At 43.8% G+C, this 27,560-nt stretch overlaps 1 protein-coding gene across 1 annotated transcript in view; it reads right to left on the bottom strand.

Annotated features, from left to right (window-relative positions):
- The window catches only part of LOC126088457 (immunoglobulin superfamily member 10-like), a 349,239-nt gene that overhangs the window by 110,137 nt on the left and 211,542 nt on the right, over positions 1–27,560 (bottom strand). The window contains exon 5 of the mRNA XM_049906598.1: positions 17,355–17,639. Within this exon, the coding sequence (XP_049762555.1) occupies positions 17,355–17,639 (285 nt within the window). The remainder of the gene's footprint in view (positions 1–17,354; positions 17,640–27,560) is intronic.

Genomic DNA, 27,560 nt, shown 5'->3' with positions numbered 1-27,560 from the left:
CGAATATTCGCTTCCAATGTGCGTTACCCGCGATGTCGCCAAACACGAATGCCACAATCATTATGCTGTAAACAGAACCTGTATTCATCCGAAAAATATGACGTTTTGCCATTGATGCACCCAGGTTCGTCGATGATTACACCATCGCAGGCGCTCTTGTCTAAGATGCAGCGTCAAGGGTAACCGCAGCCATGGTCTCCGAGATGATAGTAAATGCTACTGCAAAAGTCATCGAACTGTTCGTGCATATGGTTGTTGTCTTGCAAACGTCCCCACCTGTTGACTCAGGGATCGGGACGTGGCTGCACGATCCGTTACAGCCATGCGGATAAGATGCCTGCCATTTCGACTGCTAACGATACGAGGCCATTAGGATCCAGCACGGCGTTCCGTATTACCCTCCTGAACCCGACGATTCCATATTCTGCTAACAGTCATTGGATCTTGACCAACGCGACAGCAATGTCGCGATACGATAAACCGCACTCGCGATAGGCTACAATCCGACCTTTATCAAAGTCGGAAAAAGGATGGTACGCATTCCTCCTCCTTACACGAGGCATCACAACTACGTTTCACCAGGCAACGCCGGTCAACTGTTGTTTGTGTATGAGATATCGCTTGGAAACTTTCCTCATGTCAGCAAGTTGTAGGTGTCGCCACCAGCGCCGACCTTGTGTGAATGCTATGAAAAGCTAATCATTTGCATATCACAGCATCTTCTTCCGGTCGGTTAAATTTCGCGTCTGTAAAACGTCATCTTCCTGGTGTAGCAATTTTAATGGCCAGTAGTGTGGTTCGAAGCTCTAGGGGGCTGATGACCTGAGATGTTAAATCCCATAGTGCTCAGAGGCATTTGAACCAACACGGAGACAATGTTTTCAGGAAGCAGTTTTTTGTTTGTTTGCTTTTTCGGTTCGATATCATAATTTATCGTATAGAAACCGGGAAGAAGGATATATGTCATGCTCTAGAAATATATTTCTTACACTGGAATACTAGCAGCACTGCATTCCATATGACTGATGGTTCGGAAATGCAAGTGATCTAACATTACAGCATGTTTTAAGAGTGGAAAATTGTAGCCTTAGGAGTGTGTATGTTCATATTCTCTCTTATTAATACCTTCCAGGTACTGATCCTAAACTCTAGAACAATAGAATTGATAGCATTGTTGATTTACATAAAAATGCTTCGACCTCCATCCGTCTGGTGCCCCATCACGCATAAAAATCACATGTTTCTTGTTCTCCTTAATCGTCTGCTATTACATCACAACACTTTCAAATCTGTTACTGTACATCGATAAGGAGTGCTAACCTCTTCGACATGGAAGCGTCTCGATAAATCTTGTGCACTTGGAAGGGCGAGGACTCGGCAAGCTCCATTCATTCACAAGACGCAGGTTGCAGATTAAATCAATAATGGTGCTGCAGGGGGGGTTGGTCATTGACAATGTGAGATGGTTTTTCAGTCTCTAATGTTATCCTAAAACTGCGAGAATGCTCTGTGAGTCCCATCTGTATAGAGATAGGTCGTAGATAAAGCACTTTGCTCAAGGTGTTAGAAACATGTAGAGTACTGTCTGGTATACTTTGATGATGTATAGGTTCGAGAACTGAGAATGACTGCTCAGTCATGTATCTACATTCGCAACAATATTCGCAAATTGGAGAAGGGGTGTATTAGCTTTGATACTGAAATTGGGAAACGTGCTGTCGCATCATTGGTCGTTGTTGAAATTACTGTAAAATTGCTAAATTTGTTTGCACTATCAACTCTGATGCTTGTTATTTCAATGCATATATGGTGTCTTTTCCATCCCATCTGTCCACAGGCATGCTGTTGGTTACCACATAATGATTGACTGACAGCGTTTGTTTCAGTTGGAGAAAGAGTTTTGTGGAGGGTCAACACATTCTGGCGTTGGCTAGCGCCGAAACAGTGATCGTGTACATGACTGCAATATGAGGAATCAGTCGAAATGGTATGCAAAGCCATCAGCTATTCCGTTACTGTGACAGATGTGTTTAAATGTAGTGGAAATCAATCACCTTCAGACTGTAGGTTGGAAACTCTCCACAATGCTGCATAACTCTTCCATTTCCCTTATGTTGTAACTGACTTTTATTTAAAATCATCCAGTGTGTGTGTGTGGTGTGTTATCGTAGCAGCAGTAACAACATGATTTACACCGTGCGACGTTTAATTTTATCCATCAGCTTACCTTCCATTCAGAATGCTGTAGTACTCAGTGACTGTTACATTGACTTGTAAATTATAAATTGTAGCAACCAGTCGTACTATTTTAAATTTTATTATGGAGATCGAGATTACGGCTTCAAGCTAGACATTCTCAATGCACTATTATTTTCGAGCAATGTATGTGTGTCTCTTTTGATTGGGCTTCACCCTCACTTCATTGGATAATTGAAAATAGGACGGCTGATAGTTGCAATATATAATTTACATGTCTAGTTTTCTGTGGGAGGCCATGGATCTGAACGTGTTAATGTCATTTTAGAACATAACACAGACCTCGAAGTAGTTACGGGAAAACAAAATGAATGGCAGTGCACAAAAGATATTACAACAGAAAAGAAACAATGTTTAAAACAACGAGACAGTGTGACAAGGAGGTTCTCTTGCGATTTACAGTATAGTTTGTGGGACAGGATCATCCTGATAGAGTGCAGGTGATGAAACTTTAAACTGGTGTGTGCAGTTGCTCAATACCTGTATATTTAATAAGATAGTCACATGTGCTCGATGCCGGGACTCATGTGGTATTTGTTTTCGATATATGGGAGGAGAGAGATGCTGTAAAAATCTTATCGTGTTCTCTATCAGATGAAGTTAGTAGAGCTTTTATAGTTCGAAATTTTTCTGTTGGATGTTACAGAATAACGAAGATTGCATGTAGGGTGATAGATGTGAATGGGCCCTGAGGGACGCGGATCTGTGGCACTTGCATGACAGTCACTCCAAAATAAATGCGCACTACTTTTTTTTTAAATATATTTTTTATTCTACATGTTTGAAAGTTGTACAGCGTAGACACATCCCTTAGGAGCAATATTTTAATTTCTCCACATAATTTCCATCCCTCTCAACTGCCTTACGGCATCTTGGAACCAGCTCCTCTATACCTACATGGTAAAATTCTGGACTAACCTGTTGGAGCCACTGTTTGGCAGCATGCACAAGGGACTCATCATCTTAAAACCTTGTTCCACGAAGAGAGTCTTTAAGTTTGCCAAAGAGATGATAGTCACATGGAGCCAGGTCAGGACTGTAAGGCGGGTGTTTCAGTGTTGTCCATCCGAGTTTTGTGATCGCTTTCGTGGTTTTTTGACTTACGTGTGGCCGTGCATTCTCATGCAACAGCAAAACATCCTGATTTTGCCGATGTGGTCGAACACAACTCAGTCGAGCTTGAAGTTTCTACAGTGTTGTCACATATACATGAGAATTTATGGTGGTTCCACGGTATGATGTCCACAAGCAAGAGTCCGTCGGAATCGAAAAACACGGTAGCCATAACTTTTCCCGCAGAAGCTGTGGTTTTGAATTTTTTTTCTTCGGTGAATTTGCATGATGTCACTCCATTGATTGCCTCTTCGTCTCTGGTGAATTCGTTCACTGCGGCGTGCCCGTCAGCAGTCACCAATTCGTTTACTCTCTGCACATTGTCTGGAGTGTACGCAGTACGAGGCCTGCCACTGCGAGGACAATCCTCAATATTGCCGTGCCCGCTTTCATGACGTAACCTGCTTCCTCATCGACTAACTGTACTGCGGTTGACAGCATCATCCAATACACCAATTTCAACCTCTTGTGGATGTTTCCCAATGTCTCGTTTTCACAGCACAGGAGTTCTATGACAGCACATTGCTTCTGACGAACGTCAAGTGTAGCAGCTACCTTGAAGACATGCTGAAACGGCGCCACTCTCGGGAACAGGTTGAACTAAGTTTTGAAACAAGCAGGAAGGACGTATCTACACACTGTAAAACTTTCACACATGCAGAATGAAAACTGTATTTTTACAATAATAGTATGCATTTATTTTGGTGTGACCCTCGTATCTACTTTCGGGATGCACCACAGTGCATTAGCAAATATCCTAGTCCTTATCCGTTCCCGTTTCCATCAAAACGACAAAACACAGTTGTGTCGCAATATTGCATTTTAGTCCGTTTCTACGCAGTATGTAGAAAGTGGTAGATATAGTTTTCTCCGACTTCTACTCAGTTCCGACCTACATTTGAATGATCACATGCACAGAGCTGCAGGGATGGTAGCGCAGAGTCTGAGGGGGCAGTTGCAGGATGCATAGGGGCTACCTAAAATGAGGACGGAATTTTACTGTAGCAGAATGATTCGAGAAAGGTGACTTGTTTAAAGGTATGAGAGTGCCACTAATATGATTCACTAGTGGCTGCAGTCATTAAAGGACTTCTCCAGAGGATCCAACGCAAGTATGTGCTTGAATGTTAAGACTTGATTCCTAATCGGAGACAGCCTTTCTACCGATAGCGTAGCACTAGAGATATGTATTGCTGGTGTACATTTCTTATGACATCAATCAGCAAATCACCTACTACTGCTTGTGATTTTGTCAATCAACCATCGCCTATAACCAAGTCGATATATCACCAAACCTCTGAAAGGGCATCGAGAAGAAATGCATAACAAATACTGGAGGGGACATATCTAGCGGCGATGGCGTGGGAGAATTGCTTGTACCGGTCTCATACCACAGTCCATAGAAGAATGACTTTCAAAATTCGGTAATTTTATTGTGAAGTTGCACTGTTAGTGACGTGTAACCACAATGTTTGTCTGATACTATACACTCCAGCGTTCAATGTCTTTATTCAGTGTCACAGAATTTGTCTGAAAAAAGAATCACTTAGTTCAGAGTTAATGCCATACCTCGATTTATAAAGCGGGTATAGCTTTTAACATGGATACTTGATTGCACCTGTAGAACTAAGACCGCTTGTGATGGTAATATGGTTATGTTTTTTAACATCTCACTGTTTTTAAGACGATTACAACTCTCTTTCTAGGACACAGTGGTACCACTCGCAAGAAAACTTATGCGACACGACCGTACATAGTTGATTTTAAGACAGTATTAATTCGTAACTCCAGCAATCAGTTATTGATGATGTATGATACTTAGTAGTAGTGGATGTGTGGTAGGTTCACCTTGAGCATCAGGCTTATAAAGTGTGTGTGATGTCTTGCGAAATGTGCAAAGGCAATGACTATGTTCAGTCGTATGGAAGGTATGGATTTGATGTAAAATGCCGTGATAGCAAAGGGAGGAGAATGTCAAGTCATAAAAATGGTGATATTTCTATTTCCAGGGCCCAGATCTTGGCAGAGTGTATTTCCAATACTTCACTCATTGTCGAATGTCATTCATCTGAAACCGCAATCCTAACATTTAGTTGTAAGTATAGCCATCAGATATATATGTGAATGATTTCGCAGGATGATTCTGTTTACGCGACCTTGTCAAGGCGCTGAGCTGTGGCGGAAATTACTCACGTCCCCGCTAACGCTGGAGCGTTCCAAATGCAGAGGCCTGTTGCAATGCAGGAATGTAGTTGACTTAACTGTGAAGTCCTCGAGACAGCTGAATAGCGAACTAATACTTAGTATGTGTTGGACAGATTTCGTGATCAAGTGAAAATTTGAGAAGATCCTATATGTGCAATTGTGCTGAGGCATTAGCCCCACCCCCCATATAAATTGCGGTGGACTGCTTCTTCGCATTTCCCGTACTTATTTGGCTGAGATAACATCGATTGTGGTGGTTGCATCTAGCAGTTGGAAGACTCGTTTGCTTGTTCTCTAGACATGAGAAACACCTTATTTGACTTTGTAAATTATAGGGGTGTTTTGGAATCTGTTACATCACCGACATCGGCATTCATGAGTGGACATACCAATTTCCTATATTTCCCTTTTTGAGTTTCCACGTAAGGGTCTTCACAAATAGAATACGTTCCTCTCTGCTGGTCATTTATGATCGGTGGCGGTACACTTCACTGGACATCACAAAATCGGAGGTGCAAATGCAGTCGAAAGTAAAAAAAAAAAAACTATACTGTTTTGCTCATAAAACTAAATGAAACTGGAAATAGGTGATCCATGATAGTGGGGAATGTTCTAATAATCGCTTCATTATAGGAGTCGAGTTGATGATACATAACTGAGTTCAGAACCGCAGGCGAGTTCACTACAAGAGTGCAGCTCTGCCCCAGCCAAGAACGAGAGTCTTTGTGGGCCTCTATAGTCTGTGACGGCGGTGTCTCCTAGCCAGTAGGGGCGGCTGCGTTACTATACTTTAAACGGCGAAGATTCATTTGGGAAAGCCGCCATTTTATCTTCCAGTTAACTATACCTGTTTTTGTGTTGACGAAGAGAGATCGTATAAGACAGGCGGCGGCCAGCATATGTCACAAGGCTCCTAGCGTAGTTTCTCCCTCAGTCCTTCCATCCTGTAGTTCTATTTTGGGCAGTTGGCGATTGTACATTGAGGAGACAGCAAGTTCAATTGCAGTCTTTTAGGATGGCGATTTTCTCCAGCACATGTGCTGCATTATGACCCGTTCGTTACAAGTGCTGGTTTTTAAACCACGATTTAATGTGTAATTATAATAGTGACGAATTTTTTTGCCATCAACTCTGATAGCGTGTATTGACTTCGGTTAGCTGGGGTGTAGAGTAATGTTTAGTGGTCATCTGGAGTGAAATCTGAAGTCAAACAGCGATAGATGCTGTATGCTTGCAAGTAATACACTTTTTTAAAACTGCTCTTCATCCAAATGTTAGAGTATAATGACTTCTCTGGAGACTGGAAATGAACTCTGTAAGAATCATCATAGGTTTCGAAGAAGATTGTGTGAAACGTAGCTTGTGCTATTCGTCCACGAGACTGAGGAAGGGCGTAGATACGGGTTCCCAGATAGATGCCGTGTTTCTTGACTGCCTCAAGGCGGTTGATACAGTTACCCACAGTCTTTTAATGAACAAAGTAAGAGCATATGGACTATCAGGCCAATTGTGTGATTGGATTGAAGAGTTCCTAGGTAACAGAACGCAGCATGTCATTCTCAATGGAGTGAAGTCTTCTGAAGTAAGAGTGATTTCAGGTCTGCCGCAGGTGAGTGTCGTAGGACCGTTCCTATTAACAATCTATATAAATGGCCTTGTGGATCATAAGTTTACTGGCGCTTTTTTCGGATGTTGCTGTAGAACAACGAGAGGTTGTAACAATCGAAAATTGTACTGAAATGCAGGAGGATATTCAACGAATTGACCCATGGTGCAGGGAATAGCAATTAATCTCAATGTAGACAAGTGTAATGTGTTGCAAATACACACAAAGAAAGATCCTTTATCATTTAGCTACAATGTAGCAGGTCAGCAACTGGAAACATTTAATTTTATAAATTATCTGGGAGTAGGCATTAAGAGTCATCTAAAATGGAATGACCATATAAAATTAATCGTCGGTAAAGCAGATGCCAGACTGAGATTCATTGGAAGAATCCTAAGGAAATGCAGTCCGAAAACAAAGGAACTAGGTTACAGCACACTTGCTCACCCACTGCTTGAATACTGCTCATCGGTGTGGGATCCGTACCAGATAGGGTTGATATAAGAGACAGACAAGAGCCAATGGGGAGCAGTGCGCTTCATTATAGGATCATTTAGTAATCGCGAAAGCGTTACGGAGATGATAGATAGACTCCAGTGGAAGAATCTGCAAGAGAGACGCTCATTAGCTCGGTACAGGCTTTTGTTGAAGTTTCGAGAACATAGCTTCACCGAGGAGTTAAGCAGTATATTGCCCCCTCCTACGTATATCTCGCGAAGAGACCATGAGGATAAAATCAGAGAGATTAGAGCCCACACAGGGGCATACCGACAATCTTTCTTTCCACGAACAGTACGAGACTGGAATACAAGGGAGAACCCATAGAGGTACTCAAGGTACCCTCCGCCACACACCGTTAGGTGGCTTGCGGAGTATAGATGTAGATGTAGATCAGCATCTAGTCACTTGAATGTATTTCCCACCAAAAAGAATACAGATTGTACCTTGCATCCCAGCCGTTTCCCCCCTAGCTTGTTGGTGTAGGGTAAAGTTTTAGTGTTTCTGTCGCTGGTTTCGAGTGGTACTGCGAGATTCTTTTCCCAGCAGGATAACACCAGTTGTATGGTATCGTTAGTTTTCGCGATTTTAAACCATTCTCGTGCAGTGCTATGCGTGTAGTTAAGTAATTAGGACCGACCTTTGTGATTAATTATGTAATTAGCACGGATATTAGCGTTAGTTTCTTGACCAAAATAAATAAAGTACACTAGCCTAACCTTCCTCTCCCACATCTGGACGGTCTCCATGTGTTATGGGGTGCACTTAGGCCTTCCATCCAGTAGAATCAGGGTGCGAGTCGCTGATAAGTTTCGTTTTTTACAGGAACTGAGAGTTCTTGCACTGTATTATTTTCGGGTGTTTAAGCGTTGTGAGCATGTTTGTATGTATTATTTCGGTGATCTACGAGTAATGTGCACATCTGTATGCTGTGTACTGAATTGCTTCGGTAATTTACGAGTTGTCTGCGTCTCTCCTCATAGGTGTAACACATTATTTAAGAGTAGTTTCCATTTCTGTAAACTGTATATTGTGACCCCAAGCACGTCAGGGCGAGTGTTTTTTATCAGCATAATGAATAATCTACATGAAATCCGTCTCTAAATATTGTTGTTCAAAAAATAAATGAAGTACACTCCTTCCTCTCTCTGGTGACCCAGAACAGGCTGAATCCTTTACCAGTTTCCAACTCCAGACCGCTGGGCATGATGAGGAGGCTGGGGCACACATTGAGCTGAGGAAAACACGAGATGTCATCATAATACTGTGCTCCTATGGACCTAACTGCACGATCACGTCACCTATCGCGGCACCGTGGCGGTGAACTCGAGAACTAGGTCAGTTGTTTGGTCTGGTGGATTGGAGGAAGTTGTCTCTTTTGTGGTGGGATTCATTTGCAAGACCGTATTCGTCCTCTTCATATGCTCAAGCATTAATGTTTGCTTCCATTCTTCATGCAGTGAACTGTGGATGCACTCCTAGGCTGAATGAATGCATGTGATACAGTTATTAGGACTCCCCCTGTTTGGCACCAACATTTCCTCACGCTCTTTCCACACATAACTGATATTGTGGTGGTGGTAATACCAAACTAAGCCAATACTGTTGTAGGTAGATAATAAATTAAAACAAATTTCAACGAAATTAATCAAATTTATATAAATTGAAAGCAATTTTATTCGAATTGAATAACATCATGAGAAGCCTCTGGTGGGGACAACACCATACTCATTCTCCTCAGCTGCAGGAGTAAGCTCTTAGAGCAAAATTCCCTCCAAAAATTTAATTACAGCCCAATTTGCAAGAGGATGAAGAACCATCATACAAAAAAGTCGGAAAGAAGGGGTAGGGGACCCTTAGAAGCACGTAATTTAATTTCCCATCGAAATTTAAACTTCCCGCCATGCGGTGCATGGCAAGGGGTTTGTGGCACTTTCCCGCCAAAAGCCGCCATCTTGGATAACTTTACTAGCATTATCAGCTGACGTCACAACCCGCCATCCTGGATGACGTCAATGGGGTGGCACCAGCCTAGTACCCATACTATCGGCTGGACCGTGCACGACTGGAAAACGACGACTTGATCAAATGAGCCCTGATTTCAGCTGGTAAGAGCTGATGCTGGGGTTGAAGTTTGGCACAGACAGCACATAGCCTGGGACGAAGGTTGTCAACATGGTACTGTGCAAGCTGGTGGTGGCTCTATAATTGTGTGGGCTGTGTTTACATGAAATAGACTTGATTATCTGGTCGTACTGAATAGATCGTTGATTGGAAATGGTTATAATCGACCATTTTGTGGCAGTACGCAGCCCTTATCTGACTTCACGTCTTGTCACTGGGCCAAAGTTGTTCGCGACTGTTTTGAAGAACATTCTGGACAATTCGAGCGAATGATTTAGCCACCCAGATCGCCCAACATAAGTACTGTCTAAAATGTATGTGACATAATCGAGAGGTAAGTTCTTACACAATATCCTGGAGCGGCATCACTTTCGTAACTATGAATGCATATTGAGCAGCATGAATTAATATTTCTGCAGGAGATTTCCAATGGTTTGTTGAATCAATGGGATATCGATTCGCTAAACAATAGCGGGAAAAAGGAGCTCCGACACGATATTAGGAGGTATCCGATGACCTTTTTCACCTCAGTCTACATTACGTAATGACATTTAGTTGTAACACACTGCAACAAGAACAGTAAATATTTGATGGATCCCCAAAACTCAAGTCACAATTCGAGAACAATGTAACCATCAGTATGACGTTTCCCGCCACTTTATTACAACAAATCACACAGTTAGCGACGAGTATTTCGCGTAGTCGGTGCAGGATGCTCGTAAACGACTCGGATTCTGCATACGGTACGTGTCTCTCATTGTATATGCGATCTGTGCGCGCTCTAGCGGAAGTTGTTGGCTGTACATGGCTCGCCAATCACGCTGTTTACGAAATGGACGAGCGTAAAATTCCTCTGTTACGTCTACTAAAGCGCGCATTTCCTCCTTTGTCCATGCTCTGGTCTTGTTGTTTTTGCTGTGGTCTCCATAAATAAAACTTCAATATCCATGAATATGTTATGAGGCGAAAAGGAAAGTTCCATTTCCGTCAGTAAGGACTTCGGCTCATAAAAGTTCCATTACAAACAGTGCGATACAAATTTACCATAGCCCTCCACATAGGATAAAATTTGCATCATCGTTCCCACATTTTGGAAACATCCTAAGGTCGCTCTTATCTCAACACCGTTCCTATTCATTAACAACATCTTAACAACACGTGAAAAACAAACTTGAAATAAGACAGTGGATCGTACATTACTGCAAGTATTGAAGCTGTCTTAAAGGTAAAGACAATCGAAGGAAGTCACTCCTGGGAAAGAACTTAGTTATATTTACGTGTCATCGAATATTACCGATATGCTTGTCTCAAAATAATAAGATAGTATCACAACCTATTATAAAACAGGTAGATTAATAACAGGTATTGGGATCCAGCAACTTTTGAACCAGCAACATATATTACCTTACATTTTTCTCCCCGTTCACGACGCTAACGAATACACGAATCATGTAACGCCATACATTGCCTATTACTATTTATTCAACGCCTTAACCGTAAGTATGTTATTAAGTGACATATAATTGTTACAAATTCTACCAAGAAGAAAGCGTTGTTGGTTTATGCTATACGTGACGTTGCTTTGAAACGGCATACCGTCATAATATGCGAATTACGATAATTAATTAACCATCAATATGACGTTCCCTCATTTTACTACAAGTACTCGTACAATTAACGACGGGTTTCCGAGAGATCCTCAGTTTTCTATTGTTTAGGAAGGGTTATAATTAAACTTCCCCTATAACAAGTTGTAACACGGAAACTAAATACCGTACGAATACCAAACTTCGTAGCATTAAAGTCCAGAGTGTGGGGTGCATCATTTCCATGCGTCACAATGTCACCGTGCAGTTCCAACTGTGGCCACGAGGTGCCGCGACTAGTCATGGTGATTATAGTCTCAGTGCAACTGTTGTGTGACAACATGAGTTGGGACAAAAAGGGGAAGGCCTTATTGCTGAAGCTGTATTATCACAAATACGAGTAATGCTGCAGCAGCACCTCTGAGAATATCGCCTGCTGAAAGGATTACGGATGGGTCCTCTTTTGCCAACTGCTGTGCAGAGCGTGACGTAGAAGTTCGAATCAATTGCAGGACTGGGCGTCGTTCCACGAAGTGGCTGACAACTGACTGCACCACAGGTGGTTGATGAAATTGCTGTTGCTATGGCAGACACCATTACACGCAATGCCCGATCGTCAGTGAGTGCGCGTGCTGTGCCATGACAGTTGAACAGCCCATGGTCCACTGTATGGAAAATGTCGAACCATTCTCAAATGGTACAGCATCTTGCACCACAGGGCGCAGAATGATGTGTTGATTTCGGTCTCCACTTTCTCGCAAGGATTGAAGTTGACAAGAGCTGGCCCTCGACCACTGTATGAACGGACGAAGCTCATTTTTCTCCGACGGGAAAGGGGGAAGAATTGCCGTGTGTGGGGATCTTCACATCCAATCTCTGTGCATGAAGTTCCTTTGTATGACGAACGTGTCGCCGTATGGTGTGGCTTCACAGCTACGTTCATCACTGACCCAATCTTTTTTGAACAGCCGGCCGCGGTGGTCTAGCGGTACTGGCGCTGCAGTCCGGAACCGCGGGACTGCTACGGTCGCAGGTTCGAATCCTGCCTCGGGCATGGGTGTATGTGATGTAGTTAGGTTTAAGTAGTTCTAAGTTCTAGGGGACTTATGACCTAAGATGTTGAGTCCCATAGTGCTCAGAGCCATTTTTTTTAACATTTTTCCGCTAAAGGACCAAAGACGTTCAGTGTGATTGGCCAGCAGTACTGCGATACGCTCCGCCAGCATGTCATACCCGTCTTAAAGGAGAGAGACTCCGCGCCGAGTGGCGGCGTGGTTTGAGGCGTCAAGTATGGACTGCGTGTCCCCCCCCTCCGCCCGCCGGAGGTTCGATTCCTTTCTCAGGCATGGGTGTGTATGTTGTTCTTAGAATAAGTTAGTTTAAGTAGTGCGTAGGTCTAGGAACCGATGATCTCAGCAGTTTGGTCCCTTATGAATTCACACGTATTTGAACTTTTTTTTTTTTTTTTTTTTCAGAGAGACGCATTGAACTCAACAAAGATGGGGCCCCACGGCGCATCGCTCGTCTGTTCACCTGCTTTCATTTGGAAACGTTCGAATTATAAGCCAATCGTTCCCATATGCTTGGACGGCACGATCACGTGATCTCACTGTGGGACTACCTGAAGGACTTTGTTTCCCAGGGGAACACTCACACGTGTGCCGATTTGAAGCGCACCGTATCAACACAGGTAGCCAGCATTCCTACGGACATGCAATCAGCCGGGCGTTGGTGGCCGAGCGGTTCTAGGCGCTTCAGTCTGGAACCGCGCGACCGCTACGGTCGCAGGTTCGAATCCTGCCTCGGGCATGGATGTATATGATGTCCTTAGGTTAGTTAGGTTTAAGTAGTTCTAAGTTCTAGGGGCTGATGACCTGAGATGTTAAGTCCTATAGTGCTCAGAGCCATTTGAACCTTTTGAACATGCAATCCTGCCCTCTCAGGCTCTTCTGGACAATGATGGGAGCGATTTTGAGCATCTTTTGTAGAAGTAATGATGTCAATATGTAAAGGTATGACGTACCGTAGCAGCACTTTTAAAGTGTTTCAGTTGAATCTTGATTATTTCTTTTCCCCATATCCTTGACATTGATGCTACCAAACGTGGTCCTCGTATGGTAATTAGTTCCCATGTTTAATAGGGAAAGCTTAACTAAAACTACCCGGTATATACCGGCTTTAACTGAAAGCCGGCGTTGCGACTCGCGGCTCTGACTCAAGAGAAATGGCTTTATGTGACGTAGGTGGCGTTCTTCGATGCCGTTGGCGTACGTTTACAAGCACGTTCAGAATATCTGACTCGCTATGTATAGCTCTGCACCTTCGAAATGGCTCCCCAACGTGCATTCCAAACGCTATGACATCACCACTTGGCACCGGGGCCAGCGAATTATACGGGCCCTGTGCGGCGCGTCACAGCGTGACACAACAGGTCTTCGATTGCGAGCGACAGCCTACGGCCGAGAGAGAGTGTTTGTGAAAAATTTGACATTCCTTAACAGAGCGTTTAAACATCTTTTGATAACGTACGACAAAGTTAAGACTTTTAGTAGGTCCTCTTTTATTGTCATACGGATTTCCTGTGGGCCCTGCACGGAGCGGAGAATTCGCAATGGTTTGCGGACAACACGACTAGTGTGACGTAAGATGTTGTCTGTGCGCGCCGGATTTCTATGATTGACGCTCGTCAGGCTCAACGTTCAACGTTCCAAGGTACGGTCCGATAAGTGACAGCTTAAGAGCGGCTATCCATGACAACACACACGCATTTTAAAGATGCACCAAATCCACAAAATAGAAAGTACTGCAATCTACCAAACTTTACAAGAAATTAGCGCTTTTACTGTTAAGTTCCTTGGGTTATATCTATTTAAGATTTTATGGAATGTATTGGTTTTATTATAAAAAAATAATACATGTCTGTTTCTCAGACACTCTTCAAGAAATGTTTACCAACTTTTCTCTTAGCATGTAGTAAGCTCCTCTCATGTGGTTTTCTGAATATGTAGAATAGGAGAGTATAACATTTTTATTTGTAGAATTCCGGGAGTATAATATAAAATTTATGTGAAATTCGAAGCACCTTCCATTACATCTGAGTTTACACTCAAAATTTCAAAATTTCTTCTTGAGACAACCTTTATGATGTTAATAGAAATAACTGTACAATATTTCATGATTATAGCCTTTATAAATTCTGAGAAAAGGGTACGTAAAATTTAAAAAAAGACAATTTTTAGGCAATGCAATTTAAGGTTTCCAGAATGAGATTTTCACTCTGCAGCGGAGTGTGCGCTGATATGAAACTTCCTGGCAGATGAAAACTGTGTGCCGGACGGAGACTCGAACTCGGGACCTTTGCCTCTGGCTCTACCAACTGAGCTACCCAAGCACGACTCACGCCCCGTCCTCACTGCTTTACTTCTGCCAGTACCTCGTCTCCTACCTTCCAAACTTTACAGAAGCTCTCCTGCTACTGGCAGAAGTAAAGCTGTAAGGACGGGTCGTGAGTCGTGCTTGGGTAGCTCAGTTGGTAGAGCACTTTCCCGCGAAAGGAAAAGGTCCCGAGTTCGAGTCCCGGTCCAGCACAAAGTTTTAATCTGCCAGGAAGTTTCAATTTAAGGTTCATTCTAACGTTTTCTCTTGTGTCACCACTTATGTTCAGAAGGCCCCAGTTTTGTACTAAGGCTCTTAATTTCCTAGAAGGCTTCTCTTATGATTTCTTGATTTCTGCCTGTTTTCCTTTACTCAGTCTTCAACTCACCTTTCAACCGCAGAGAGATGCTGCAAATCTATTTTTCCCAAGATGTCTTGAGCCCCTAAATGGAACCACTGCAATTTTGGTTCAAAGTGACGGGAATGATAGAGCGTATAGTGCTACACGTATTTAATAAGTGGACAGTCACACGCTGAGAATGGGCTTCAACAGCTTTATGAAATCGAAATAACAGAAGGGAAAGAATCAATTGCTATAGCAGAGAACCAAATAAACACGACTCCAAGAAGTAAGTAATCAAAAATAATACAGCACTCCAAGCAGCGTACACAAAACTGGCTGTTGATACCAGTTACTTGTCACTGGACATTTACTCATTTCGCACCACATCTGCATCTCTGGTTGACGTGAACGGAACAAGAGCGCCCGACACAGCAGCCGCTACCAAAGCAAAAGGTAGTTGTGGTTCACTGAGCTACATTGAGGCAACAAAGAAACTGGTATAAGCAACCGTATTCAAATACGCCTATGTAAGATAAGAAGTGCCTGGCGCAGTTGTTAGACGGGTTACTGCTGCTACAGTGGCAGGTTATCAAGATTTATGTGAGTTTGAACGTGGTGTTATAGTTGGCGCACGGGCGATGGGACACAGCATCCAGAGATAGCGATGAAGTGGAAAGTTTCCCGTTCGACCATTGCACGAGTGTACAGTGAATATCAGGAACGCGGTAAAACATCAGACCTCCGATATCGCCGCCTCCGGAAAAAGGTCCTGCAAGAATGGGATTGATGACTGAAGAGACTCGTTCAACGTGACAGTTCAGCCCTTCCGCAAATTGCTGCAGATTTCAGAGCTGCGACGACATCATCGATATGGACTTCCTGAGCTGAAGGCCCACTCCTGTACCCGTGATGAATGCACGACACAAGGCTTTACACTTCTCCAGGGCCCATGAATACCAACATTGGTCTGTTGATGACTGGAAACATGTTGCGTAGTCGGAAGAGTCTCACTGAAAATTGTATCGCGAAGATGTACGTTTACGGGTATGAAGATAACCTCATGAATCTATGGACCCTGCATGTCAGCTGCTGGAGGCTCTGTAATGGTGAGTCTAAATACGACTCTGACAGGTGACACGTACGTAAGCATCTTGTCTGATCACCTGCATCCATTCATGTCTATTGTGGATTCCGGCTGACTTGGGCAATACCAGCAGGGTAGTGCGACACCCCCACGTGTCCATAATTGCCACAGAGCGGCTCTAGGAACAGTCTCCTCAGCCTAAAACCTTACGTGGGCTACCAAACGTCCCAGATAAGAACACTGTTCAGCATATCTGGGATGCCTTGCAACGTCTTCTTCACTAGAGATCTCCCTCCACCTCCAACCCCCACCCCCCACCCCCCCGCGTACTCTTACGGATTTACGGATAGCCCTGAAGTATTCACGGTGTCAGCACTACTTCACACATTAGTCGAGTCTATGACACGTCATGTTGCGGTACTTCTGCGTGTTCTCGTGGGCGCTACGCGATATTAGGCAAGTATACCAGTTACTTTGTATCTTCAGTGTAGACTTGAAGTGTTGCCTCAAAAACTAGGTGCGACAGGAGGATTTAATCATTTTTAAGCCACTTTGGATGCAATTTTATCATTGAAAGTTTGGGCACATATTATCTATGAGTTCTACCAATAAATAAAAAGTACACTGAAAATTGACAGTTTCGGTATAATTCAGGAACGCCCTCACGTAAGTGCAAGTAAGACTTGGCCGTGCGGTCTAACGCATGGGTTTCCGGGCGGGAAGGAGCGCCATTCTTCTACACGAATCCGCCCGGCGGATTTGTGTCGAGTTCCGGTGAAGCCGGCCAGTCTGTGTATGGTTTTTAGGCGGTTTTCCATCTGCCTCGGCAAAAGCGAACTGGTTCCCATTATTCCGCCTCGGCTACACTATGTCGGCGATTGCTTCGCAAAGAAATTCTCCACGTACGCGTACACCACCATTACTCTACCACGCAAACATAGAGGTGTTACACTCGTCTGTTGTGAGACGTTCCCTGGGGGGTCCATCGATTGGTTCGGTGTGGGTCGCCGGAGGGGTGAAGTGGACCAGCGGAGGTCGTCGAGGGGTTGCTGACCACTGCGGCTGCGGCGGGGTCGGAGCCTCTCCGTCGTTTCTAGGTCCCCGGTTAACATAGCATAATAAGACTTTGCAGGTTTCTGAAACCCAGAAATGGCTAGAGCGCACCGTTGATGACGTGGACGCTGATGCTGGCGGGCCGCGCGTTGGACGGCACGCACGAGTAGTTGCCCGAGTGGTGTCGCTGCGCGTCCTGGACGAGCAGCTCGCTGGAGAAGGCGGCGTGGCGCACGTGCAGGCCGCGCGCCGCGTCGTAGTTGACCATGCGGCCGCCGTGGTACCAGAACACGTAGACGGGCGGCTCGGTGGCGCCGCGCAGGGCGCACACCAGCCGCAGCGCGCTGCCGCGCTTCACCAGCTTGTCCGGGCCGCCCAGCAGCTCGGCGTGCGCCTCTGCAACAGCAGGTGGTTAGTCCCAAAAGGGGCACTAGCGTCATAGGTTCTGTAAAATTAGTATTTAAACCTGGCCGTTCCAGCTCGGGAGCAACTACTGTTCTTGTTGCAGTGTGTTATAACTAAAAGTCATTACGAATTGTACACTGAGGTGAAAAAGGTAATGGGATACCTCCCAACTTCGTGTCGGAGCTCATTTTTCCCGGTATTGTTTAGCGACCCGATATGGCATTGACTCAACAAGCCATTGGAAATCTCCTGCAGAAATATTAATTCATGCTGCCTCAATATCCATTCACAGTTACGAAACTGATGCCGTTCCAGGATGCTGTGTACGAACATTTTTTTTTTTTTTTTTTGGTCATCAGTTTACTGATTGGTTTGATGCGGCCCGCCACGAATTCCTTTCCTGTGCTAACCTCTTCATCTCAGAGTATCACTTGCAACCAACGTCCTCAATTATTTGCTTGACGTATTCCAATCTCTGTCTTCCTCTACAGTTTTGGCCCTCTACAGTTCCCTCTAGTACCATGGAAATAATTCCCTCATGTCTTAGCAGATGTCCTATCATCCTGTCCCTTCTCCTTATCAGTGTTTTCCACATATTCCTTTCCTCTCCGATTCTGCGTAGAACCTCCTCATTCCTTACCGTATCAGTCCACCTAATTTTCAACATTCGTCTATAGCACCACATCTCAAATGCTTCGATTCTCATCTGTTCCGGTTTTCCCACAGTCCATGTTTCACTACCATACAATGCTGTACTCCAGACGTACATCCTCAGATATCTCTTCCTCAAATTAAGGCCGGTATTTGATATTAGTAAACTTCTCTTGGCCAGAAATGCCTTTTTTGCCATAGCGAGTCTGCTTTTGATGTCCTCCTTGCTCCGTCCGTCATTGGTTATTTTACTGCCTAGGTAGAAGAATTCCTTAACTTCATTGACTTCGTGACTATCAATCCTGATGTTAAGTTTCTCGCTGTTCTCATTTTCACTACTTCTCATTACCTTCGTCTTTCTCCGATTTACTCTCAAACCATACTGTGTACTCATTAGACTGTTCATTCCGTTCAGCGGATCATTTAAATCTTCTTCACTTTCACTCAGGATAGCAATGTCATCAGCGAATTGTATCATTGATATCCTTTCACCTTGTATTTTAATTCCACTCCTGAACCTTTCTTTTATTTCCATCGTTGATTCCTCGATGTACGGATTGAAGAGTAGGGGCGAAAGGCTACAGCCTTGTCTTATACCCTTCTTAATACGAGCACTTCGTTCTTGATCGTCCACTCTTATAATTCCCTCTTGGTTGTTGTACATATTTTATATGACCCGTCTCTCCCTATAGCTTATCCCTACTTTTTTCAGAATCTCGAACAGCTTGCACCATTTTATATTATCGAACGCTTTTTCCAGGTCGACAAATCCTATGAAAGTGTCTTGATTTTGCTTTAGCCTCGCTTCCATCATTATCCGTAACGTCAGAATTGCCTCTCTCGCCCCTTTACTTTTCCAAACGCCCAACTGATCGTCACCTAGCGCATTTTCAATTTTATTTTCCATTCTTCTGTATATTATTCTTGTAATCAGCTTCGATGCATGAGCTGTTAAGCTGATTGTGCGGTAATTCTAGCACTTGTCAGCTCTTGCCGTCTTCGGAATTGTGTGGATGATGCTTTTCCGAAAGTCAGATGGTATATCGCCAGACTCATATATTCTACACACCAACGTGAATAGTAGTTTTGTTGCCACTTCCCCTAATGATTTTAGAAATTCTGATGGAATGTTATCTATCCCTTCTGCCTTATTTAATCGTAACACCTCCAAAGCTCTTTTAAAATCCGATTCTAATACTGGATCCCCTATCTCTTCTAAATCGACTCCTGTTTCTTCTTCTATCACATCAGACAAATCTTCACCCTCATAGAGGCTTTCAATGTATTCTTTCCACCTATCTGCTCTCTCCTCTGCATTTAACAGTGGAATTCCCGTTGCACTCTTAAAATAACCACCGTTGCTCTTAATGTCACCAAAGGTTGTTTTGACTTTCCTGTATGCTGAGTCTGTCCTTCCGACAATCATATCTTTTTCGATGTCTTCACATTTTTCCTGCAGCCATTTCATCGTAGCTTCCCTGCACTTCCTATTTATTTCATTCCTCGGCGACTTGTATTTCTATATTCCTGATTTTCCCGGAACATGTTTGTACTTCCTCCTTTCATCAATCAACTGAAGTATTACTTCTGTTTCCCATGGTTTCTTCGCAGCTACCTTCTTTGTACCTATGTTTGCCTTCCCATCATCTGTGATAGCCCGTTTTAGAGATATACATTCCTCTTCAACTGTACTGCCTACTGCGCTATTCCTTATTGCTGTATCATTGCGTTAGAGATATTCAAACATATCTCGTCATTCCTTAGTACTTCCGTATCCCACCTATTTGCGTATTGATTCTTCCTGACTAATGTCTTGAACTTCAGCCTACTGTTCATCACTACCATATTGTGATCTGAGTCTATATCTGCTCCTGGGTACGCCTTACAATCCAGTATCTGATTTCGGAATCTCTGTCGGACCATGATGTAATGTAATTGAAATCTTCCCGTATCTCCTGGCCTTTTCCAAGTATACCTCCTCCTCTTGTGATTCGTGAACACGGTATTCGCTATTACAAGCTGAAACTTGTTACAGAACTCGTCTTTCTCCTCTTTCATAACTTGTCCCAAGCCCATATTCTCCTGCAACCTTTTCTTCTACTCCTTCCCCTACAACTGCATTCCAGTCGCCCATGACTATTAGATTTTCGTCCCCCTTTACATACTGCATTACCCTTTCAATATCCTCATACACTTTATCTGTTCATCTTCAGCTTGCGACGTCGGCATGTATACCTGAACTATCGTTGTCGGTGTTGGTCTGCTGTCGATTCTGATTAGAACAGCCCGGTCACTGAACTGTTCACAGTAACATACCCTATGCCCTAGCATCCTATTCATAACGAATCCCACACCTGTTGTACCATTTTCTGCTGCTGTTGATATTACCCGATACCTATCTGACCAGAAATCCCCGTCTTCGTTCCACTTCACTTCACTGACCCCTACTATATCTAGATTGAGCCTTTGCATTCCCCTTTTCAGATTTTATAGATTCCCTGCCACGTTCAAGCTTTTGACATTCCACGCTCCGACTCGTAGAACATTATCCTTTCGTTGATTATTCAATCTTTTTCTCATGGTAACTTCCCCCTTGGCAGTCCCCTCCCGGAGATCCGAATGGGGGACTATTCCGGAATCTTTTGCCAATGGAGAGATCATCTTGACACATCTTCAATTACAGGCCACATGTCCTGTGGATACACGTTACGTGTCTTTAATGCAGTGGTTTCCATTGCCTTCTGCGTCCTCATGTCGTTGATCATTGCTGGTTCTTCCGCCTTTAGGGGCAATTTCCCACCCATAGGACAACAGAGTGCCCTAAACCTCTATCCGCTCCTCCGCCTTCTTTGACAAGGCCGTTGGCAGAATGAACTTACCGCTCTATTATGTCCCATAAATGTTTGACAGTACTCATGTTGGGCGATCCGGGTGGCTATATCATTCTCTCGAACTGTCCAGAATGTTCTTCAAAACAGTGGCGAACAACTTTGGCCCAGTGACAAGACGTGACGTCAGATAGTGACTGCATACTGCCACAAAGTGGCAGAACGTAAGTATTTCCAATCATCGATCTATTCAGTACGATCAGAGAATCAAGTCTATATCATGTAAACCAGTCAGAAGTGACCACGGGGCCGAGCACCTCGCACATGAGCAGAATGCGTGCAGTAGAGACCTAAGGCAGCTAAAGCATAATGAGGGGTGGGTAGGGATGCCCTTCTGCTGATTTAATCCACTGTTTGGTAACTGAAAGAGCTTGTGTAGGTGGTGTCCAACAATCTACAATTGTAAGCGGTGGGGACGCGATACGGGGAGGGGATGGGGGATGGGGGGCAGGATTGGAGGGTTGATAGAGCGCACTTAAAGAGTAATTATCATTAGGAGACACGTTTCTAACAAGTGTCTTGCACTGGTTGACAACTGCTAAGGAACAGAGGCATTGCTTGACAGGAATAATTACGGGCAGTGATGGACGACATGGAACACTGTACATACGGAATACAGGTCGACTTGTATATAGAGTGCTCCAAAATTCCCCTTACACACCTGTAGGACTTCAAGAAACAAACAGTTTTGATTGCAGCGTTAATTTATTTTCCTTTCATTTTGTTTCCCAAAGACATGTTTCACAGGGCCGTGATGGACGACATGAAACGATGTGCCTGCGGAATACAGGTGGACTTGTATACAGAGTGCTCTAAAATTCCCCTTATACACTTGTGGGACTTGAAGAAACAAACAGTCTTGATTGCAGCGTTAATTTCTTTCATTTCCTTTTTATTTCCTAAAGACCTGATTAGAAAATTGCAGCGAAATGCAGGAAGATCTGCAGCGGATAGAGACTTGGTGCAGGGAGTGGCAACTGACCCTTAACATAGACAAATGTAATGTATTGCGAATACATAGAGAGAAGGATCTGTATGATTATATGATAGCGGGACAAACACTGGTAGCAGTTACTTCTGTAAGATATCTGGGAGTATGCCTGAGGAATGATTTGAAGTGGAATGATCATATAAAATTAATTGTTGGTAAGGCGGGCACCCGGTTGAGATTCATTGGGAGAGTTCTTAGAAAATGTAGTCCATCAACAGAGAAGGTGGCTTAAAAAACGCTCGTTCTACCTATACTTGAGTGTTGCTCATCAGTGTGGGATCCGTAACAGGTCGGGTAGACACAGGAGGTAGAGAAGGTCCAAAGAAGAGCAACACGTTTCGTCACAGAGTTATTTGGTATGCGTGATAGTGTTATGGAGATGTTTAGCTAATTCAAGCGGTAGACTCTGCAAGAGAGGCGCTCTGCATCGCGGTGTAGCTTGCTGTCCAGGTTTCGAGAGGCTGCGTTTCTGGATGAGGTATCGAATATATTACTTCCCCCTACTTATACCTCCCGAGGAGATCACGAATGTAAAATTAGAGAGATTCGAGCGCGCACGGAGGCTTTCCGGCAGTCGTTCTTCTCGCGATCCATACGCGACTGGAACAGGAAAAGGAGGTAATGACAATGACACGTAAAGTGCCCTCCGCCACAAACCGTTGGGTGGCTTGCGGAGTGTAAATGTAGATATAGACATAACTATTTAGAGATCTTTGGATTGGCCTACGGAACAAATTCAAAATTTAATAATTTAGGCCTGAGCTCATTTCTTGAGTCTGTATTACTAAGAAAATATAAAAGAAGTTACTAATAATCCCAGCAGTTAATTGCCCATTGTTTAAGCTTAATAAACTCTTGTTGTTTTCATATGCAGTACGATGTGTGCAGCCTGAATATGTAGAACTCTGGCACGTTTGTGGACTGAATATATACTGTAGCCCTGATCCCGTTAGGTTTGCACTTGACTACGCCACAGGCTGCAATGAGATAATCTGCAGTTTCCTTCTAATTGTCAAGTTGTCATTTTCTAAAAATATTTGATGATCATCCTACGTTTTAATCAACTTTATGGGACACCGCGCAATATTTTCAAGGCAGGCTGGGGTGGACGAGCGGTTCTAGGCGCTTCAGTCTGGAACCGCGCAATCGCTACGGTCGCAGGTTCGAATCCTGCCTCGGGCATGGATATGTATGATGTCCTTAGTTTAGTTATGTTTAAGTAGTTCTACGTTCTAGGGGACTGATGACCTCAGAAGTTAAGTCCAATCTTGCTCAGAGCCATTTGAAACATTTCAATGTTTCCAAGGCTTTGACATGGGCTTTTATCTGCTGGGATATTTTATGCGCAGTATCTAATGTACAGACCACTACCAAAATATAACTTCTTTTATGTTCGCTTTGTAATCCAGTCTGAATAAATGGAGTCACTCCACTATTACGAAATTTTGTATTTCTTCAGACGGCCAATCCGAAGATGCCTAAATAAAGGTGAAACCCGTCATTGGGAAACAAAAAAATTTGACTCGGCAACCAGAATTGCCTGTTTCTTCATATCACACATACTGGTTGCTTTATCAACCCCGGAATGAGCTGGGAAATGTACAGGGTGAGCACAAAGTCTTGCCCTGATTATAAAAATTTGTAACAGAATAACCGTTTGACATAATAAGTTACATTTGATGCCATTACATAGCTTAGTGTTACTAGTATCTTTTAAGACCACTTAACTTAGTATTCCAGTTCCCTTCAGGTATTTCGTAAGATGCGTTCTGTCACAGTAACCAGAGCAGCTTGTATCCTAGCCTTCAAGTTCGTCGACGTCAGCAACTGGTGTGACGAAGACTCTGTCCTCGATATAACCCCAGAAAAGAACGTCAAGGGGCTTAATGTCTGGAGAGCTTGGTGGCTAGGATGATGGACCGTTCCTTCCAATCCACCTATCCGGGCATTACTCCCCTCTCCAGACATTACGCCCCCTGACTTTCTTTCTTATGCTGTATCAAGGACAGACTCTTCGTCACACCAGTTGCTGACGTCGACGAACTGAAGGCTAGGATACAAGCTGCTGTGGGTACTGAGGCAGAATACATGGGGGGGGGGGGGGGGTCGCTTACATCTGATCGGCTGATGTCATTTGAAGTCTTCTATCCTTTTTCTCTGGCCTGATTCAAGCTCATTCTCGTTTTTATGTGTGTTAGAGCTACATGATTCAGTACACGTTTGGAGACTACGCTGACATGATCCTTCAGTACGGCAAAGCTCACGGTAATGGAGCAGCTCGACCTTTCCACAACAAGTTTTAGGAGTGTTGTTGCATGCTGTGCCATTGAACTTCCGTCAAGCCACGCGGTTTCGGAATGATTGCACACCACTCACTTTTCACTTCGTGTTCGGGAACGTATGGAATACGAATTGGGACACAGATGGATAGCCCGAAGTGATCCAGTCGCATGGCCTCCACGATCACCGGAGTTGACTTCGTTGGACTTTTTCCTCTGGGGTCAGATGAGGCGTTTGGTTTGTGAGAGGCTACAGAGACAGAACAAGATTTACTGCCACGAGTGGTGCACTGAAGGACAGAGTGCAGAGACACCAAATGTGATAAGATTGTTTCTACCACATCATTCGTTGTTAGAACGTGTGCACCGAACGAGGTGTTCGTCACACCGAACCTTGCTTGCAATGGATTAGAATCCTAGTCTCCTTATGAAAGGGAAAAATATGTTCAACTGTTAACAACAATGTTCGTGAAATCTAAGTTTCTTTTTGTTTCTTTTGTTATTCAAGGATTGGAATTGTGATATACTGCGTCACGTCTAATAAGTTACTTGTAAAAGTGGTCGCATTAGCAACACATTTTGAAATGGCTGTCGCACAGAGACGAGACCTTTCCGGACGTGTGTTCCAGCTCCAAATATCATTAACTCAGCTCCTTCTACAAATCCTAGAAGTTTGTAAGGGGTATTTTAGTGCACTCTGTACTTACAACAGAAAAAGGTACAGATTTCACCACGTGGGAAAGCAGGATACCATACATAAAGAACTTTCACGCTTGACGTACGTCAGACTCCCAACAAAAATCCTGATATCGGATTCTCATTAAGGAATATGCCCTCCTTGGTCCCTAAAACACATTTTGCGCCTTTAATTCACGATGAAAATAGTGTTAAATAATCCTTAGGGTTATTGACCCATACAATTGTCAAGGCGGTTATTAGTTTCTGCACGGTTTAGGGAGGGGATTTTCGTTCAGCAATATGTCTGCCAAGATTATCCCCCGAACTATTGATAGCATTTATGTCCGAGGGGCTTCGCAGGCCATTTGATCTGTTCAGTACCTTCACTTTTCAGGGTGTCCGAAACCTCTTGAGTCCTGTGTGGGAGGACATTGTCGTCCGTAACCAGGCGGTCTGGACCTAACTCACCAGTATACATTGTTCTGAATAATCTTCCTTCAATACTGCTGTGCCGTAACAGTACATCGCGCAAGAATATGCAACGACGTTGAGGAATGGCCGTAGTGCTCGCCCGTATCACAACGTCTCCGCCATACCGATGACATTCAAGAACATTCTGTGATGTGTAACGTGTTCCTCTCTCTCTCAACACTACCGAACATGCCCCTTATTCGGCGATTGTGTAACTGGAATGGGATGCACTTAAGAAGCTTCCAGGCTTTCAGTCCAGCCTGGTTAAACCGCCGCGATTCGGTTTTTGTGGAAATACGTGCACCGGTAGCGGCTGCAATGTCTGCAGCGATCAGGCTAGGACCGAAGTTCCCCTTTTCGGCACTAGGGCTACGTATCGATCCTCTTGCGGTGTGGTGATCCTCCAGCGACCAACGGCAAACTTTCGCATACCATTCAGGCCCTCAGCGGCTTCTTTGAATGGTACGTTCAAACGGTTCAAATGGCTCTGAGCACTATGAGACTTAACATCTGAGGTTATCAGTCTCCTGGAACTTAGAACTACTTAAACCTATCTAACCTAAGGACATCACACAAATCCATGCCCGAGGCAGAGTTCGAACCTACGGCCGGAGCGGTCGCGCGGTTCCAGACTGAAGCGCCCTGAACCGCTCGGCCACACCGGCACGACATTTTTCGGTACACGCATTACTGTGGTCACTGTAATAACAATCTGACCGATTTCGAGCCGTCCAGCAGCTCTTCCACGATTGCAAGCACTCAAATGATGTCTTGCAGACCTGTTGCCGTACCACACGGAATGCAGCACTAACCGCCTCCACAACAAATTTCGTCAAACACTGTACTGTGTGAAATGTAGAACACATACAGTGTGTTCGTGCACAGGATTGCTACAGTCAACATGTCTCATGCTCTACATCGTTTTCTACTTTCTATGGTCGAGTGTTCCGTAAAATTTGCTGGATATTCCGCAGCGATCGACAGCTTTTCGTTAGCAGTAGCGGTTGCTCGGTTTCAGACTATAGCGCCTAGAACCGCTCGGCCACCCGGCCGGCGGTTTATCCTATCCTATTAAAATTTTGATAGGATTCAGCGTACAAGCTATTATTTCCTTAATAGCTAAGACACAGGTATAGTGTAATTGTAATACATGCGTTTAATATCGCTGATCCCTAATGCATGGTACTATCGACTTTCATAGAGCTAATTTCATTTCTGGATAACGATATAGCTGTGTGATTAGACGTCCTTAAACTGGCTACTTCTTTTTACTTTTTCTAGCTCACGTGTTTCTTTTTACTTTTACAAGGCTTTTATGCGTGCGAGGGGTGTTTTGTGTTACATTTATACACGGCTATAACAGTTACTCGCTGTGCCGTTTTTATTATCACCAACCTTTTAGAAGCAACTGTGAGTGATCTCAAATGTATTTACTTGTAATTGGAAACGCTGGCACCGTTATACGTAACATCACTTCTAATTTTTTCATCTCCGACGCGGAATGTATTGTAAAGATTGAACAGTTCAATGTTTTGAATGATCGTTCTGTTTCGCTATTAGGCAATTCCGAGTTACTAGAAGAAAGTGAATTATTCGTTCCTCGGTAATATACGTGAGAGGTTTGCTCGACAACGGATTATCAGACCTACTTCGAATTTGAATGTACTTAAAGAACCTGATTGTACTTTGGCTTTCGCATTTGACTTCAGCTTTATACATAGCTACTGAAGGCATTTAAAATATTTCAGTACAACTGCTTGCGTAAACAAATTTGGAATAAATTAATTATCAAGCGACTTGATCACCATGACTATCGATATGAAGAATTTAATTTACCACTAATGAGACCAATTCTCTGACAACAGAATAGCACATTAAAAATTGGGATGGTAAATCAAATATTATCACGTACATTCACATCATTTATGTGTTACTCGAGACACATACTGCTGTT

Source organism: Schistocerca cancellata, chromosome 6 (genome assembly GCF_023864275.1).
Source record: "Schistocerca cancellata isolate TAMUIC-IGC-003103 chromosome 6, iqSchCanc2.1, whole genome shotgun sequence".
NCBI classification, from domain to species: Eukaryota; Metazoa; Arthropoda; class Insecta; order Orthoptera; family Acrididae; genus Schistocerca; species Schistocerca cancellata.
Note: the sequence above shows the minus strand (reverse complement) of the source record. Positions and strands in the feature narration are given on the sequence as shown.